This window comes from Mus caroli, unplaced genomic scaffold, assembly GCF_978045245.1.
Source record: "Mus caroli unplaced genomic scaffold, Mus_caroli_1 scaffold_2, whole genome shotgun sequence".
NCBI classification, from domain to species: Eukaryota; Metazoa; Chordata; class Mammalia; order Rodentia; family Muridae; genus Mus; species Mus caroli.
In genome coordinates, this window is record NW_028227257.1 from 104,205,018 (window position 1) to 104,219,459 (window position 14,442).

At 41.3% G+C, this 14,442-nt stretch overlaps 1 protein-coding gene across 2 annotated transcripts in view; it reads left to right on the plus strand.

Annotated features, from left to right (window-relative positions):
• Nucleotides 1–14,442, plus strand: part of Pde11a (phosphodiesterase 11A) — a 366,204-nt gene that overhangs the window by 177,270 nt on the left and 174,492 nt on the right. For both annotated transcript variants that reach the window (XM_021181980.3, XM_085834775.1), the window contains exon 6: nt 452–584. In XM_021181980.3, the coding sequence (XP_021037639.1) occupies nt 452–584 (133 nt within the window). The remainder of the gene's footprint in view (nt 1–451; nt 585–14,442) is intronic.

Consider the following 14,442-nt stretch of genomic DNA (forward strand, 5'->3'; position numbering starts at 1 on the left):
TGTTCCATTCTCAACCCCAAAACATCTAACTTTTATTTCCCAGTCTTCCCCACTTCTTGGTGTCAAAACATCTAGGATGTTCAACTAGGGGATCAAACAGAGGAGCCTAGTGGAGATGTATGAAGCTGTGTTGGCATCCTGTTATCAGTTTGGTCTTTGCCTTATTGTGTGCTTTTATCTGTCTACCTTGAGGCTTAAACACAGCCTAGAGTTGCTCTCTGGCCCATAGAGGATCTATGTTTCTATCCATGGTCTGATTACTTTCCACTCTTGTGGGGAAAGATCTTCAAAGTGGCTCCTGATAATTATCTCCCTGCCATTCTATGACTAATACTGTTTATCCCTCCGTAATGAGGACAAGTGATGTTGCTATTAACGTAGACTTATAGAGCTTACTTTCCAACAAACTTAGTTTCTCTTCTTTCTTATTGCTGGCCTGGTGCTCCGACAGTTTCAAAGAGAGTGTGGAGAAATCGTCTTACTCTGACTGGCTGATAAACAACAGCATCGCTGAGCTGGTTGCTTCGACAGGCCTTCCTGTGAATGTCAGCGATGCCTACCAGGACCCACGCTTTGACGCTGAGGTAAGGGGAGCCCTCTATTTCGAGGTCCTGTTGTCACAATGTTGATGGCTTTTCTGGGTGAGGTGGAGAAGGAATGTCATGTAGAGCCACCAAGATAATTGACACTTCTGCACCCTCTGTGATCTTGTTCCAGCTTTGCCTGCTGTTGACTGCTACTGCCTGGGTCTGGCTGAAATACTTAGTCTGACACTCTCTCATAATATTGATATTAAACTGTGAAATAATAATAAAAATTCATAGCTAACATGCTCATTGAAGATAATAATAAAAGCACATACATGACATGCTCATTGGCCAACAGAAGCTAGAATCACTATCGTATTTTTAAAAATTGCTCCCAATAAACAGGACAGTCCTGGCTATTCTGGAACTCATTCTGTAAACCAAGCTGGCCTTGGACTCAGAGATGCACCTGCATCCGCCTGTACTCCACAAGTGCTGGGAGTAAAGGCATGCTCTGCCACCTTCCTGACAGTATTTTTTTAATTTAAATCTAATAAATTTACTTACTCTTGATTTAGTCTTGACTTTCAAGATGCATGTACAGGGTCTTGTTATACAGCAGTGCTCCTGCCTCTACCTGTGGAGTACAGGGATGGTGTACATAAACCAACTCAAGTTGTGTTTCACAATGATCACTCTGGCTATCGAAAAGAGGGTAAATTGCTAGTGAGAGGGACATTTAATCCCTGATACGTTAAAAAACTAGGGGGTTATTATAGCAGTTCATAGACATTAAGAGCTGATTCATGCTTAGATGTGTGAGGATGCAATCCTACCATCTCTCAGACTCCACAGACCATCTTGCATATAGCTGTTATGGGGACCTAGCGATGTCATGGAAGCAAGAATCTAAATCTGATAAATGATGCATCAGATCGTTTTTTTTCCTTATCTCTGGAGATGTTAAACCCCCCAATTCCTCATCTTTTGGACCAGACCTCTCCCAGGCCCCATTCTTCATGGTTTTTCTCTTCTTCCTGGGTTCAGTGCTCCCATCTTGGAAACTCTTTGACGAACTTCCTGTCTGCGTTGGATTGCATCATCATTATCCTAGTGGTGACCACCTTCCAGCTCTCTGCAACCTGAGACCCTGTGTTTGAACTCCAGGAAAGCACATGGTCTCATGTGTTTTCACTTTGCTTATGAGGAAGAGTACCCCAGCACCTGGCTTGTATGGCTGCTGGAGGGAAGGTGGCACACGGGTGTCAGTATTTGCATGCTGTGGCACCCTGCTTGGGGCAGAAGGCGGTGTAGTAAGTTCTGTCTCTTGCTATGTCCCTCTTCCTTGATCTGAGTCAGAACAAGTACTAGAGAAAATATTTCTGTGCACACATGTTATTAAGAAAAGCTCCCAGTATTCTATGATTACCACTAATAATAAATGAACAGCCCAAGGACTTTGGCTATGCAAAAAATTCATAATTGCCAGTTGTTACAAAGTCAACATGTTTAATTGACTGTGGGAGGGATAAATGTTTCCTGACCTAGATCACATCACTAAATTGAGTGTGAATTGCTTCCATTCTGCTCTTAGCTCTGGACCATGGGAAAGATCAAATTCTGGAGAAAAAGAAAAAAGAAAAACAACAAACTGAATCATTGCCCTTTTCCCTGAGTCCATAAATATCTATATAATGTAAGAGAACATATGCACAACTATATTCCCCCTACCCCTGGCCCTCTCCGGCTCTCTCTGGCCCTCCATATTTAGAAGAATTCATTACTTTTGTATTTTTGAGTTGATTTTCTCTGGTCCCTTCTCCTTACTCCCTATCCCCATGTGTAGCCAATATCCAGAATTTGAATTTAGCAGTTTTTTGCTGACTTATGTAGGTTCACTGCACACTTTGAAAGCTCTAGAAACTATGTTTTAAATTGACTTGTTAAATGTATATAAGTGGTGTGTGTGTGTGTGTGTGTGTGTGTGTGTGTATCTGAGAGAGAAAGAGAAAGGGAGGGAGGGACGGAGGGAGGGAGGGAGGGAGGGAGGGAGGGAGGGAGGGAGGGAGGGAGGGAGGGAGGAAAACAGAGACAGAGACAGAGACAGAAACAGAGAGAGAATCTTGTGTACGTATATACCTGGTACTTGTGGAGGTCTGCAGAGGGTCTAGGAGACCCTGGAACGGGAGTTATGGATGGTTGTGAGCTGTCACATGGATCCTCTGCAAAAGCAACAACAAGCACTCAACTGTTGAGCCATCCCCTCTGCCCTTTGCTGGTTGATTTTAAACCACAGAACAAACCAGAAGGCAATAATGATGCCAAGATGATTATTGATCCTTTTAATAAGAAATACTTCATTCCATCAAGCTTTGCCTTGCTGTGTAAAGTATAAGAGCAAGCTAGCTTTCCAATGTCTGAGTCATTCCTACCTTAGGATAACTCCTGGGAGGTTTAGAAACTTCACCCAAACATACATGATTCTTGTTTTCAACTCTATTTTGTAACTGTTGCTTTTCCTCTTGACAAAAGCTACAAAGGATGGCTTTAAGGTGCTGTCAACCTCACTCCAGGTGCTGCCAGGTACCTGTTGAAGGGGCTGTGGAGCAAGTAATCTCAGCTGTCCACTGCTGCTGGGTATTATCTTTGTAAGCCTCTTACATAGTTAATGGAGTTTCCTCTGGAGAACTATGGGGGATGGGGAGGGGATCATATACCTTCTGTTTGTGTAGAGTCTTTGCATCTCACCAGGGTTGCCTGTTGGTCTTGAAAACATACACGTGTTTAAGGCCAAATTTTTTAGGAAGCCATGACAGAATGCTATATAAAATAGCTATAAAGCCGAAGAAATGAGCTTTAAAATTGCCACTATAATTATTCTTATGTTTCAAGATTCTATGATCCTTAGGAAAACCTGAAAACATTATTAATATACATTGACTATTGTGGTATTGAAACACTCATGTTGATAGATTTTGAGGGTACGATTTGTATTTATCAGCTATTGTATATCTTCTCTTAGGGGTGTCCATGTTTGCTTCTGAAGGTGATGAAAAGGATGCTGCTATGTGTAGCCCTCCAGAGATGACCATTCAGACACAGTTTGTAGCTAACTCAAAGTCTTTATTCTAGCTGGCTAGGATACACTCAAGTAGTTAGTGACCTAGGTGTAGCGTCAGATGTCCAGAACACAGAGGTTTGCGCATGTGCAGGGTGGGGAAGGGGGTGCACTCCTCAAAAGTAAGTTTAACAGAAGCTAACACAAGCAGTTCACTGGACAGGGTTCAAACCAACAAGCAGTTTAGCAGAAACTAGGATAAATTGGCTAGGACTTCCCGGCCTTGGGTTTCTAGAACAGAGTTGGGTAATTTGCCATGGGATTCTCCATCACGGAGATCAAATTCTAGTTAAATCTGAAATGGCCTCACTAAGATGGAGGATCCTTGCTTTGTCTTCTTGCCCTGTCACAAAGCTACCCATATTGATTCTCTGCTGCTGCATGATAAATCACAATGACTCCTTAACAGAACCCCCACCCCTCGTCATGCAGCTTCTGGTGGTCAGAAGTCTTGGAATGACACCTCTGGGCTCTCTGCTCAGGAGCTCCCATGGCTGAAGTCAAGGCGTTAGCCAGTTGGCATTGGTATTTGCATGTTGATCAGATTGTTGGCAGAATGGAGCTCCTTGCCTGGTAGAGTACTGGCTATGGCCAAGGATGTCCATGTGTTAGGAGACAGTTTCCTAAGCCCAGCCATCTTAGGAACAAATCCACCTTGGTTTATCTTCTCAGGCTCCAGAACCCAACTCCTGTCCTGCTTCTTCAGATATTTCATGTCTGTTAACCAGTAACTGATGCAAAGAGGGAAGATGCTGTTATCCCATTATCGACACTAAGGCACACTAGTTATAAATGAGTTGCTTGTCCTAACTTAATTGACTTTGTGCAGCTTGCCCACTCCTTTGTTGCCTTATCATTCTAGATTCCAGATCAGAGTCCAGGAGACTGCAAAAGCTGACTCAAGGACTCTGAAACCAGGTGACCTGGCTAAGACCCAGTCACCAACGTCAACTTGCTTGTTTAGCTCCTGTGTCAAAATATGATTGGTTAGTGCAATAGCCCATTACACTCACCCATGCTTTGTTAAATGTTATAAGGTCTCCCTTCTGGGATGCTGCTCAGATACTGAACTTGACAGCCCCCTGCATGTGTAGAAAATGAAGCTTTCATTTTAAGCTTCTGTTTCTGAGGTGAGTTTTCTCAGCTTCCACCCCTGAACCCAACACATGGTCTCCCAGAGGTTGCCCTCAGATCTTGAAGATGGCCTCTCAGCTCATCCTCCAAAGCTAACAAGAATTGCTCACTCTAGGCAGTTGATACTGAAGCAAATATACTGTCAGGAGTGACTTCACACAATCTTTGGCTTGATTATACCACACCTTTGCCAAGGAAGTGACTATCCCATATTTGTGAACCTCTCTTCATTTGTGTGTGTGTGTGGGAGGTATAGAAGACCTGTACAAACCTCGGAGAGAAGGTGGTATTAGGGGAACATTTTAAAGCCTATTCAAAATTAGTCCATACAAAAATCCCCTGTCCCATAAAGCGACTTATGTCCTGATAAGAAAAGAAGAAAGAGAAATAAATACAGGCACAGAGAAATACTTATAGAGCACTATATACAAGTATATAGTAGAAATGAACACATTTTCTAATAAATACCTCAAACAGAACATGTACAAAACAGCTTAGAATCTTCTTCCCCCATACCTGTGTCTCTCTGTGTTTCTCATCTCTATGAAGAAAGTTCAGCTCTTCCTAATGCTTATGTGAGGGGTTTCATAGGCATGATGCTGCCCTTCACTCCCGTTGTACAACTGATTCATAAAGAGGTCTAACTGGTTCTCTTTACTTAGAAAACGACCTCTTCTCACCACCCAGCTGTTATCAGTTCAGAATGGTGGCCTTAGCTACCATCAACCCCAGGCTTGCTCATAACCGTGTAACCATGTCCTCCTGATCCATGACTCCCCTTCCAGCTTCCTGCTCAATGGTTTATTCTTCTCACAACAGCCTGCTGCTTTGATGTCATGAATCATATCATAGCTTTTCAAAGTCTCCTTCTTTTGTGAGAGAAAACGCCAAAGGCCGTTGTCTCAGTGGTCTGTAGCAGCCTGCATGATCTGGTACAAGCCTGTCTAGCCCTAGAGTCTACCTTGCTAATACTGTTATAGCTACACCTGTTGCCATGTTCCTAGAACACACCACTCACACACCTGCCTTAGGGCCTTCACACTGTCGTTTTCTCAGATGGTGCTCTCTCTAATATTCTTTGCCCTTCTCGCTTTATTATTCTTTCCAAATAACATTAACACTTCCTGCTATATAATTTGCTTTTGTGTTTTTTAGTCTTTATTGTGTTGACTTTTCCTGGGGAGACAGGAACAGGTATCTATTTACCCCTTATAACAGACTAAAGCCATGACTCTGACCAAGTCAAACTAGGTGAAACAGTGAGTTTATCTGAGTTACTTGGGGGAGCATAGGCAACATAAAGGCCACTACCTACTGAAGGAGAGTCTCCCTCACTACATCACTGAAGAGTCTGCTTCACTCCAGCTTAGATATCCTTTAACACAAGAGGGCCCTCAAGTATCTAATGGGTCACCTCATCAACCATCTTCTAAGTTATTCATTAACCCCTTCCTATGCCTTTTACATAAGTCTACTCTCATGTGGGTAACTGGAACTGCTTTGATTCCAAGATGGCAGAAGCTATGACATACCCAGAGGCCAGCATTCTGCCTTAGTCTTCTATTACTAGAATGTAAGCTCTAGGAAGGTGAGAAATCTTTTGAGTCTCGTTCACTGATGTACTCATAACTAGAACAGTGTTTAGTGCATAATAAACATTGTTGTTGGTATTGTTCAGTACTGTGTGTTGTTTGCATCTACTATAGATTGTTAAATACAGTGCACGCTGACATATGTATGAACAATGATATATTTGTAAGAGAAGGATGCTACTATTCCAGACTGTTAACCACTGTCATCTCTAGAGATGATAAGATTACAGCTTTTAGTTTTATTGTTGCTTTAACATTTTCACGTGGTCATATTATTTTTATGACCATGCAAAATTATAAAGTTTTTAAAGTTTTAGAATCTTTATCAAATGAAATTTTACCAAGGTACTGAGCTTTCTGAGAATTATGTTAAAAATATTTAAGGATTTAAAAAATATGAGTAGATGTAAAAACAACTTATTTAGATAGTTTGGCTTTCCTTGCTTCTTCCTGTATGGAGTATTTTTGGAGTTTGTTTCTGAGACCTTTTCTAATGCTGGCCTAACATCATGTAGGCAAACTGTCTTTGTAGATGAGCTGTCGTGGTATCACACTGCTTCTTGTACTTAGAAAGCACCTTCAACGGAAAACATGTATTTGAGCTTTCTCTTTGCTTGGCAGTGGGCTTCCAAATTCAACTCCTGTAATTGGCTGCTGTGTAGAATATCACCCATGATGCTCTCTGCCCTTATTTTCACACTAGATTAAAATGAAGATACTGACACAAATACACTAACAGAAAACAAGCCATTAGTTCATCTAGTGTATTATATTTTCTCTCTTATTTCAGTACTTGCTTCCAATTGAACAGTTACAGGAAGGGTTTACAGGGCTATCCTATCTCAAGTTTGTATTCTGACCACAGTCAGAACGAATGATGGACTCGATATTTTAATAGGAAGGGCTCTTTAAGTAATGGGGAGAGCAGAAAGTAACTCGAAGCTCAGGGGGGCTTTATGTAAGAACTGGCTTGGAGGGCTATGTGTTTGTTAGAAACGCGTGAGAGACAGGAAACCCACCGTCACCCAGATGCCCTCAGCCATGATACAGACTGAGTTACAGAACTAATATTGAGGCTTAGGACACTATTCTGACCCTAAGCCTCTGCCTTCCATCCCATGAGATTTTTCCCTGTGAAGTTCTGATTTTTTAAAAGCCTGTTGTAGATGACTCAAAAGTACTTGCCCTTGTAATGTTGCACTCAAGGATAATGGGGCCCCAAACTCAGAGGTCCTCTGCCTGACAGCATTAGAGCCCATTTCAGCTGTCAGAGCATCACAGAGGAGCACTTCTCAGTGCCAGCCTGGCAAGACAATGCATTCTCTATTCTCTGGAACACCTTCCACTCCATCAGTTACACTTCTGGTAAAAGGAAACTGCTAAGCTGAAACCATTAATGAATAATGGTCCGCAGATCTGTGCACATGCACACACTCCCACTCTCCTCTGCCAACCACTCACCCCGTGAGCTACTTCAGATCTTTTTCTCGAAAATGGGGTTAGGTGGGGAAGATTGAGGCATGGACACAAGAATTCCTGAGGAGGAGTGGGGAGGTGTGGGGCCCCTAGGGTTTCTGAAACAGTGAGATAAACCGGGTAATAGTGAGTAGTAAAGACAAATATGAGCCCCACACTTCAAAGACTCAAACAGGACTCCCAGGCCTTACCTCAAAGCACAAAGAATGGGGTTTAAGTTCTCTGTTTGGTTTGGGTTGGTTGTTTGGTTGCTTGGGGATGTTTGTTTGTTTGTTTGTTTGTTTGTTTGTTTAGTTAAAAATTTAAGAAATCATTTGTAGGTAGTGACCTAGAAGATATTATGTTCAGGATTAAACAATAGACTCTGTTCTCATTTCTGAGAAATTACAGGACTGACTGAGCACTGGCTATCCCTCATCTAGCCTTAGTACTTAAGTACTTAGTAAGTCTTAATCCTTAGCACGAGGACCACAGTGTCTCCCCAGCACGCGAATCTGTGGATAATGCAGAGGAAGAAAGGAAGCATATCACAGATTATAGGGAAGTAACATTATTTTACACTTGAATTTGTGGGACTGAAAATCATGACAGGTCTGTTTTGAAGGATCCAGCAGCTAAATCATCAGCCATCTTTAATTGGGTCTCTTAGCTGGTAACATCTCATCGGGACAGGTGTAGGCAAGTCTTTAAGTAGATGGATTTTTAATTGGCTAGTATTTGGCACCCTGATGGAGTATATTTATTTGAACTGTAACCTGTTAGGAAGACTGCTTCATCTCACATAGACTTGTTTGAGGGCCTCGAATGGTGTGAATTTTAAACTAGGATGATTGGATAGAAAGCCTGTGGAATAATAAGGCAGGTATGTTTTGACAGGTATTACTTTGACTGTTAACATTATCTGCATTTTTAAAATGCTTTAAATACATTAAAACACATTCACATATATTTTCATTAAACAAACTCTAAACAAGAAAAAAGAGAATCATTTGGAACATAACATCTTAATACGTTTTAGTTAAGGTTCTCTAGAGCAGTGGCTCTTGGCCTCCCTAATACTGCAACCCTTTAATATAGTTCCTCATATTATATGACTCCAACCATAAAATTATTTCATTATTACTTCATAACTGTAATTTTACTAGTTATGAATCATAACGAAACATCTGAATGAGACTCCAAAGGGATCATGACCCACAGGTTGAGAACTACTGCTCTAGAAGAGCAGAAACAAGAGATTATATGTAAATGTATACACATATTCATATATGTATATATATATGTATATATATACACATATATATAATTCATTAGCGAACCTTAGTGAACATTACATATTATATGTTGTGTGTTGCATGTTACATGTTATATATCACATATTACATATCGCACATGAGATGCCAAGAATCCGGCTTTCAGTCATTGAGGCTGGCTGGCTCAATAGCCAGAGCAGTCCTAGAACATCTGTATCTAGCTGGGGGGAAGTGGGCATAGTTAGTCTACAAGACAGGGTACCTTAGTAGTCGCAGCGTGGCACTGGAAGCCTGGGAGGTTTCTGAGGAGTCCCTGCTGCCAACTCCACCATGAAAGCTTGGCAGTGCTGACTCTGCTGCAAGAGATGGAATCACAGCAGCAGGTGTAAGTCAGCTGAGGGGAGAGAGGGAGGCCAGACCAGCAAAAGGTGTGGTAAGCGTCTTTCTAAAACACTGGGGTTTAATCTGGGCTTCAACCTGAAGGCTCCTCCCACAAATGGGACAAATCAAATCAGGACAGTTCTTCAGGTGAGGCTCCCTATTCAGGTGATTCTACTTTGTGGCAAGCTGGCATTAATACCAACCATAACAGGATATAACCAGTGTTTGCAGTTTGGTATGCAGGAGACTGACATGATAAACTTGAGCCACTGGGAGTCTGGGGTAACTTGTTTGGGGGTCATTCAGCCAACATTTGTTTGTGGAGTTTCATTTGCTGGTATAATCTGGAGATTTGTTATCAATTCATTTTTTATCAGTTAGTGGCTTTCCATTACTATGATAAAATACACAAGACAACCAACTTAATAGGAGATTAGTTTTATTATGATTTACACTTTCAATCCACGATTGCTTGGTTCTATTGTTTGGGTCTGTTGTGGTAATACCATGTGGTCCAGAAGGCTGGGTCACAGTAGGCATCCTAGGGAGAGGGAAGGGCTGCAGTCCTAATCTTTTTGAACACCATGCCTTCCAAGGACCTACTTCCTCTCATCGATGGCACCTTCCATAGTCCCCACCACCTGCCAATAAGAAAGCTACACCTTCAGGATAGGAGCCTTTGGGAAATATTTCAGATTTAAGCTATGCCACTGATGGTTCGGAGTTGTTCTTTCCCCTATGCCGAGTCATCCTTCTTTGTCCTGAGTTAGGATTCATTGTTTGGCAATCCTGAGCATCTTTAACAGGTGTCACTTCCCTTCTCCTCTTTCAGCTCCCACAGAGGATGACATGAGCTCTAGGGCCTTACTCAACTTCCCAGAAACAACATGGTGCTATTCACGGCAGAGCAGAGCAATGCCTTAGTGATCTTTAAACAGAAACTATACTCCCTTCACACTCTGGTACCTGCCCTGGCTGTCCTTCTCTCTAGCTTGTAGGCAGCATCAAGAGTGATGATCACCGCCCTACTCCCCCACTTGCATTTGCAGGTCTGGTAACCAGGGAGACCCTCCTCCCTCAGACACAGTGAGAGAAATGTAAAAACACAACCTTGTCTCATGGCTCTCCAGTGTTCAGTAGATTGAAGATTATAGCTCTGTGCAATACAGCTTTCTCTGTGATCTTCCTCAGCAACACTTGACTTTTATTCTTGATCTCACTCCTTCATCTCTTCATCATCTCTGCCTTTAATTAACCTATTTGCTGATAAATTGAACAACCTTGTTTCAGCCTGTCTCCCATTTTATCATTCTATGTTATTTAACACCATTGTGCCTGTGTTTGTTCTATTTGGAACATAACTAGTTTCCTTGTGTGCAAGTAACTTATATTCCTTATTTCAAATTTAGGAACTAGAATCAATCATCTTTAAATTTCCAGAGGTAAGCCATTCAGAGGGAACCACCGTGGTTATTGATAGCTTTTGAAGGCTCTGTCAGTGTGTCTGAGGGTTTGACATCCACAGATCCCTGCACAGCGATCCCCTAACACTCTTCTCTAACACGACTCTAGCCAGATGCTTCATGCTCCACTGTGTGGGTGCGCTGTGATCTACTTAGCTGAATAGTCTCTGAATATCTATGCCACTTTTGATACACCATTGTAATAAACAATGATGGGGTTCATACTCCTATATGGAAATTGCCATCCATGGTTCTGATAATTGCCATAAGACATGTGGCATGACACATGGCAGCGATAAGTCAGAAGTTACATATACATTTTGTGCTCCAGATACTCATTAATGAGTCGATTTCTAGAAAGACTGTAGTGATGTATTCATATTTGAGAAACGTAGTAAAGTCTTGGGCTAAGATCACAGACTCTGCAGTCCTGTTCTGTCCTTTGAGCCCTAAGTCGTGTGTCCTTCACGTTTCACTTCTTCAAGTCTTCATTATTTATGCTTTTGGACAGGTTTTACCTTGATGATTTTATTCATACAAAAGCTCTTGTGCTCTCTGGCCACCTTGATTCCAGGGTCAATTTGAACTCCCTGTTGTTTTTGTCAGATCCCCCAGGCTCCCCACTACCACCTTTACTCAAACCAGATATTCCTATTTTCATCCTTATAGATGGGAAAGTTCATATACTCAGAAATATATATATATATATCTTTAAAAATGATGGGCAAATAAATTTCTTTATCTAGCAAGCAGACTAAGTAAGGTTTGTTTTTCTCAGCACCACCCACCTCCAGACTCCAGAGCTCTCCAGTCTCACTGAATGTACATATTCCATTGCCTTCTATGATGTAAATTGTCCCTCACCTACATGGGATTTATGGGAGAGATTAGCTAAGAGCTTCAGTTGCCTCAGAACGGGAGAAGACAAGCACACCTACTGTTCTGTACTGACTCAAACTCCTACCATCTGTCCAGTGTTGTGTGACCCTTCCTTGGCAAAACAAAGGGGGCCCAGGCGTTCTAGGGAATCTGAAGCTCCTAGCCAATAGGTCATACCCATGATGCTTCATCAAGCTGGCTGCCTCCTCTTCCTGCTTGCTGGCATTGTCTTAATTCTGATGTTATCCTTAGGGAAAGGGAGAAAGCCATTCTGTTCTTTCAAGAGATAACGTTGATGGATGTGCTTGTTAATGTCTGACCTCCTCTGAACCAGACTCTTCCATTCCAGGCGGTTAATCTTTCCAAGCCTTATCTGATAAGGGCAGAGGGTAACAGTACCTACCTCGTTGGGTTATTTGAAATGTATAAAATAACTCAAGTGAAGGTGCTGGGAGGACTGACACACACTGAGCAGCCAATAAACGTTATCTTCATTTCCATCATGGAATATTTGGTTTTTTTTAAGAGTCTAAAGCTATTCTTGATTTCTCTATAGTCTTTTTTTTTTTTTTTTTTGGAGCTTTTTCAAATACTGCAGTCTGAGCATTGTCTACTTGGACACATATCTTTATTTCTGTCTCTAGTAGTTTGAGTTCTTCAAGGACAATGACAAGTTCATTTTTATATTTCCAATACTCTGCAATCCACATAGGGGAGGCATTAATAAATATTTGTGGGAAGAGTACAGTGGCTGAATGATTTTTTTATGCTCATTTTTGTTTTAGTCTGTTTTGTTTTGCATCTGGGATATTTTTTTAATTTTTAAACAATTTAAGAAAAATTTATTAAAATACAATTATACTGTTTCCTCTTCACCCCTCCAAAACCTGCTATGTATACCCACTGTATGAACTAAGGGTTTGGCACCAGATGTATAAACTGACAACATGATACTCCAATGTATGGTTAAGTAGGTTTTATTGTAGACTAGAGGGAGAATAAAGCCAGAAAGTACAGCCAGAGGAAGAGTCCAGAGCAGGGAGAGAAAGGAAGAGACTGAACAAGGCCAGCAGAGAGGGGGGTGAGGGGGGAAGAGAAGAGAAGAGAAGAGAAGAGAAGAGAAGAGAAGAGAAGAGAAGAGAAGAGAAGAGAAGAGAACCAAGAGAGGTGCAAAGCAGAGCAGCATGGCAGATATAACAGGGTTATGATATAGCAGGGTTATGATATAGCAGGGTTATAAAGATAATGAGAATCTGGGGATAGAGAGGCCCATGAGCTGGAGATGGTTAGTTTAAGGGCAGGATGAGAAGAGCCAGGAGGCAAGCATGGACTCGGAAATGTGTAACAGGTACTTGTGGTATTCAGGGAGACTGGAGACCAGCATGTAGTGCTGATAGGCACCACAGATGTGAACTGGCTTTGTAAGTTCCTGAGGAATGCTAGCATTGGTCTAACTGCCAGAATTTGGACTTATCCTTCAAATTCATGACTTCTTTTTCTTTAATTGCTGTTGTTGTTGTTGTTGTTGTTGGTGGTGGTGGTGGTGGTGTGTGTGTGTGTGTGTGTGTGTGTGTCTTCCTAAACACTGAATACACCTGCTCAATCTGTATAATGTGACTTGTACATATGTTTCCAGGGATGACCATCTCATAAAGGATCGTAGTTTGTGCTTTTCCCTCGACACGTTCAGCGTTCCTTAGCAGTCTATAGTTCGTTGTCTAGGATTGAGGCCCCCAAAGTTTAACCTCCTTCCATATTAACATGCCTATTGATTTCATCCTTGTTCCACTCATGCTTAGGCTAGGATTCTTAAAAACCTATCCTATGTTCTATATTAAATGAAAGAGGAAAGTCAGATGGCATAACATCATATGGTTAAAAGGTGAAAGAATTGAAGAATAGGATGGCACACTGGTGTGGCTAGAAAATCCCAAACAATTTACAGATAACCTATTAAAATTAATAATTTTAATTATTTAAATATTTAATTTTAATATTAATTAATTAATTGAAATAGGTATACTGATGGATATAGGTTATATGCATATACATATTCTATTTCTACATACCAATTACATTTGACCCTCTGTAGCTGTAAATTCTGTGTCTGTTAACTCAAACAATTACAGATTGAAAATATTCCAAAAAAATTGCATCTTGAGCTAAGGTAATGGAACATGCCTTTTCTCCCAGTGCTCAGAAGGCTGGGGCAGCAAGACCACAAATGGAAACCAGTCAGGACTATGCAGTAAGATCCTGCCTCAAAAACAATAACAAAGTCCAAATGTATCTGTACTGAACATAAACAGATTTTTCCCACACCATTATTAATCCCCACAGCAGCCATTCACATAGCATTCCGTTGTAGTAGGTATGGTAAGAATCCCAGAGATGAGAGTGTGTATACAACAAAATGTATATAGCATTGTATGCAGATATGATGCTGTTTTATGTAAAGGATTAGAATATTCATACATTTGCATTTCCCTAAAGATCCTAGAAATAATCTCCCATGGACACCAAAGAAAACCATAAAGCATTCGAAAATAAAATAACAGCACCATTTATAATAGCATGAACTTTTGAAGCACCGGGGGTATTTTGGTAATTTCTTTATCC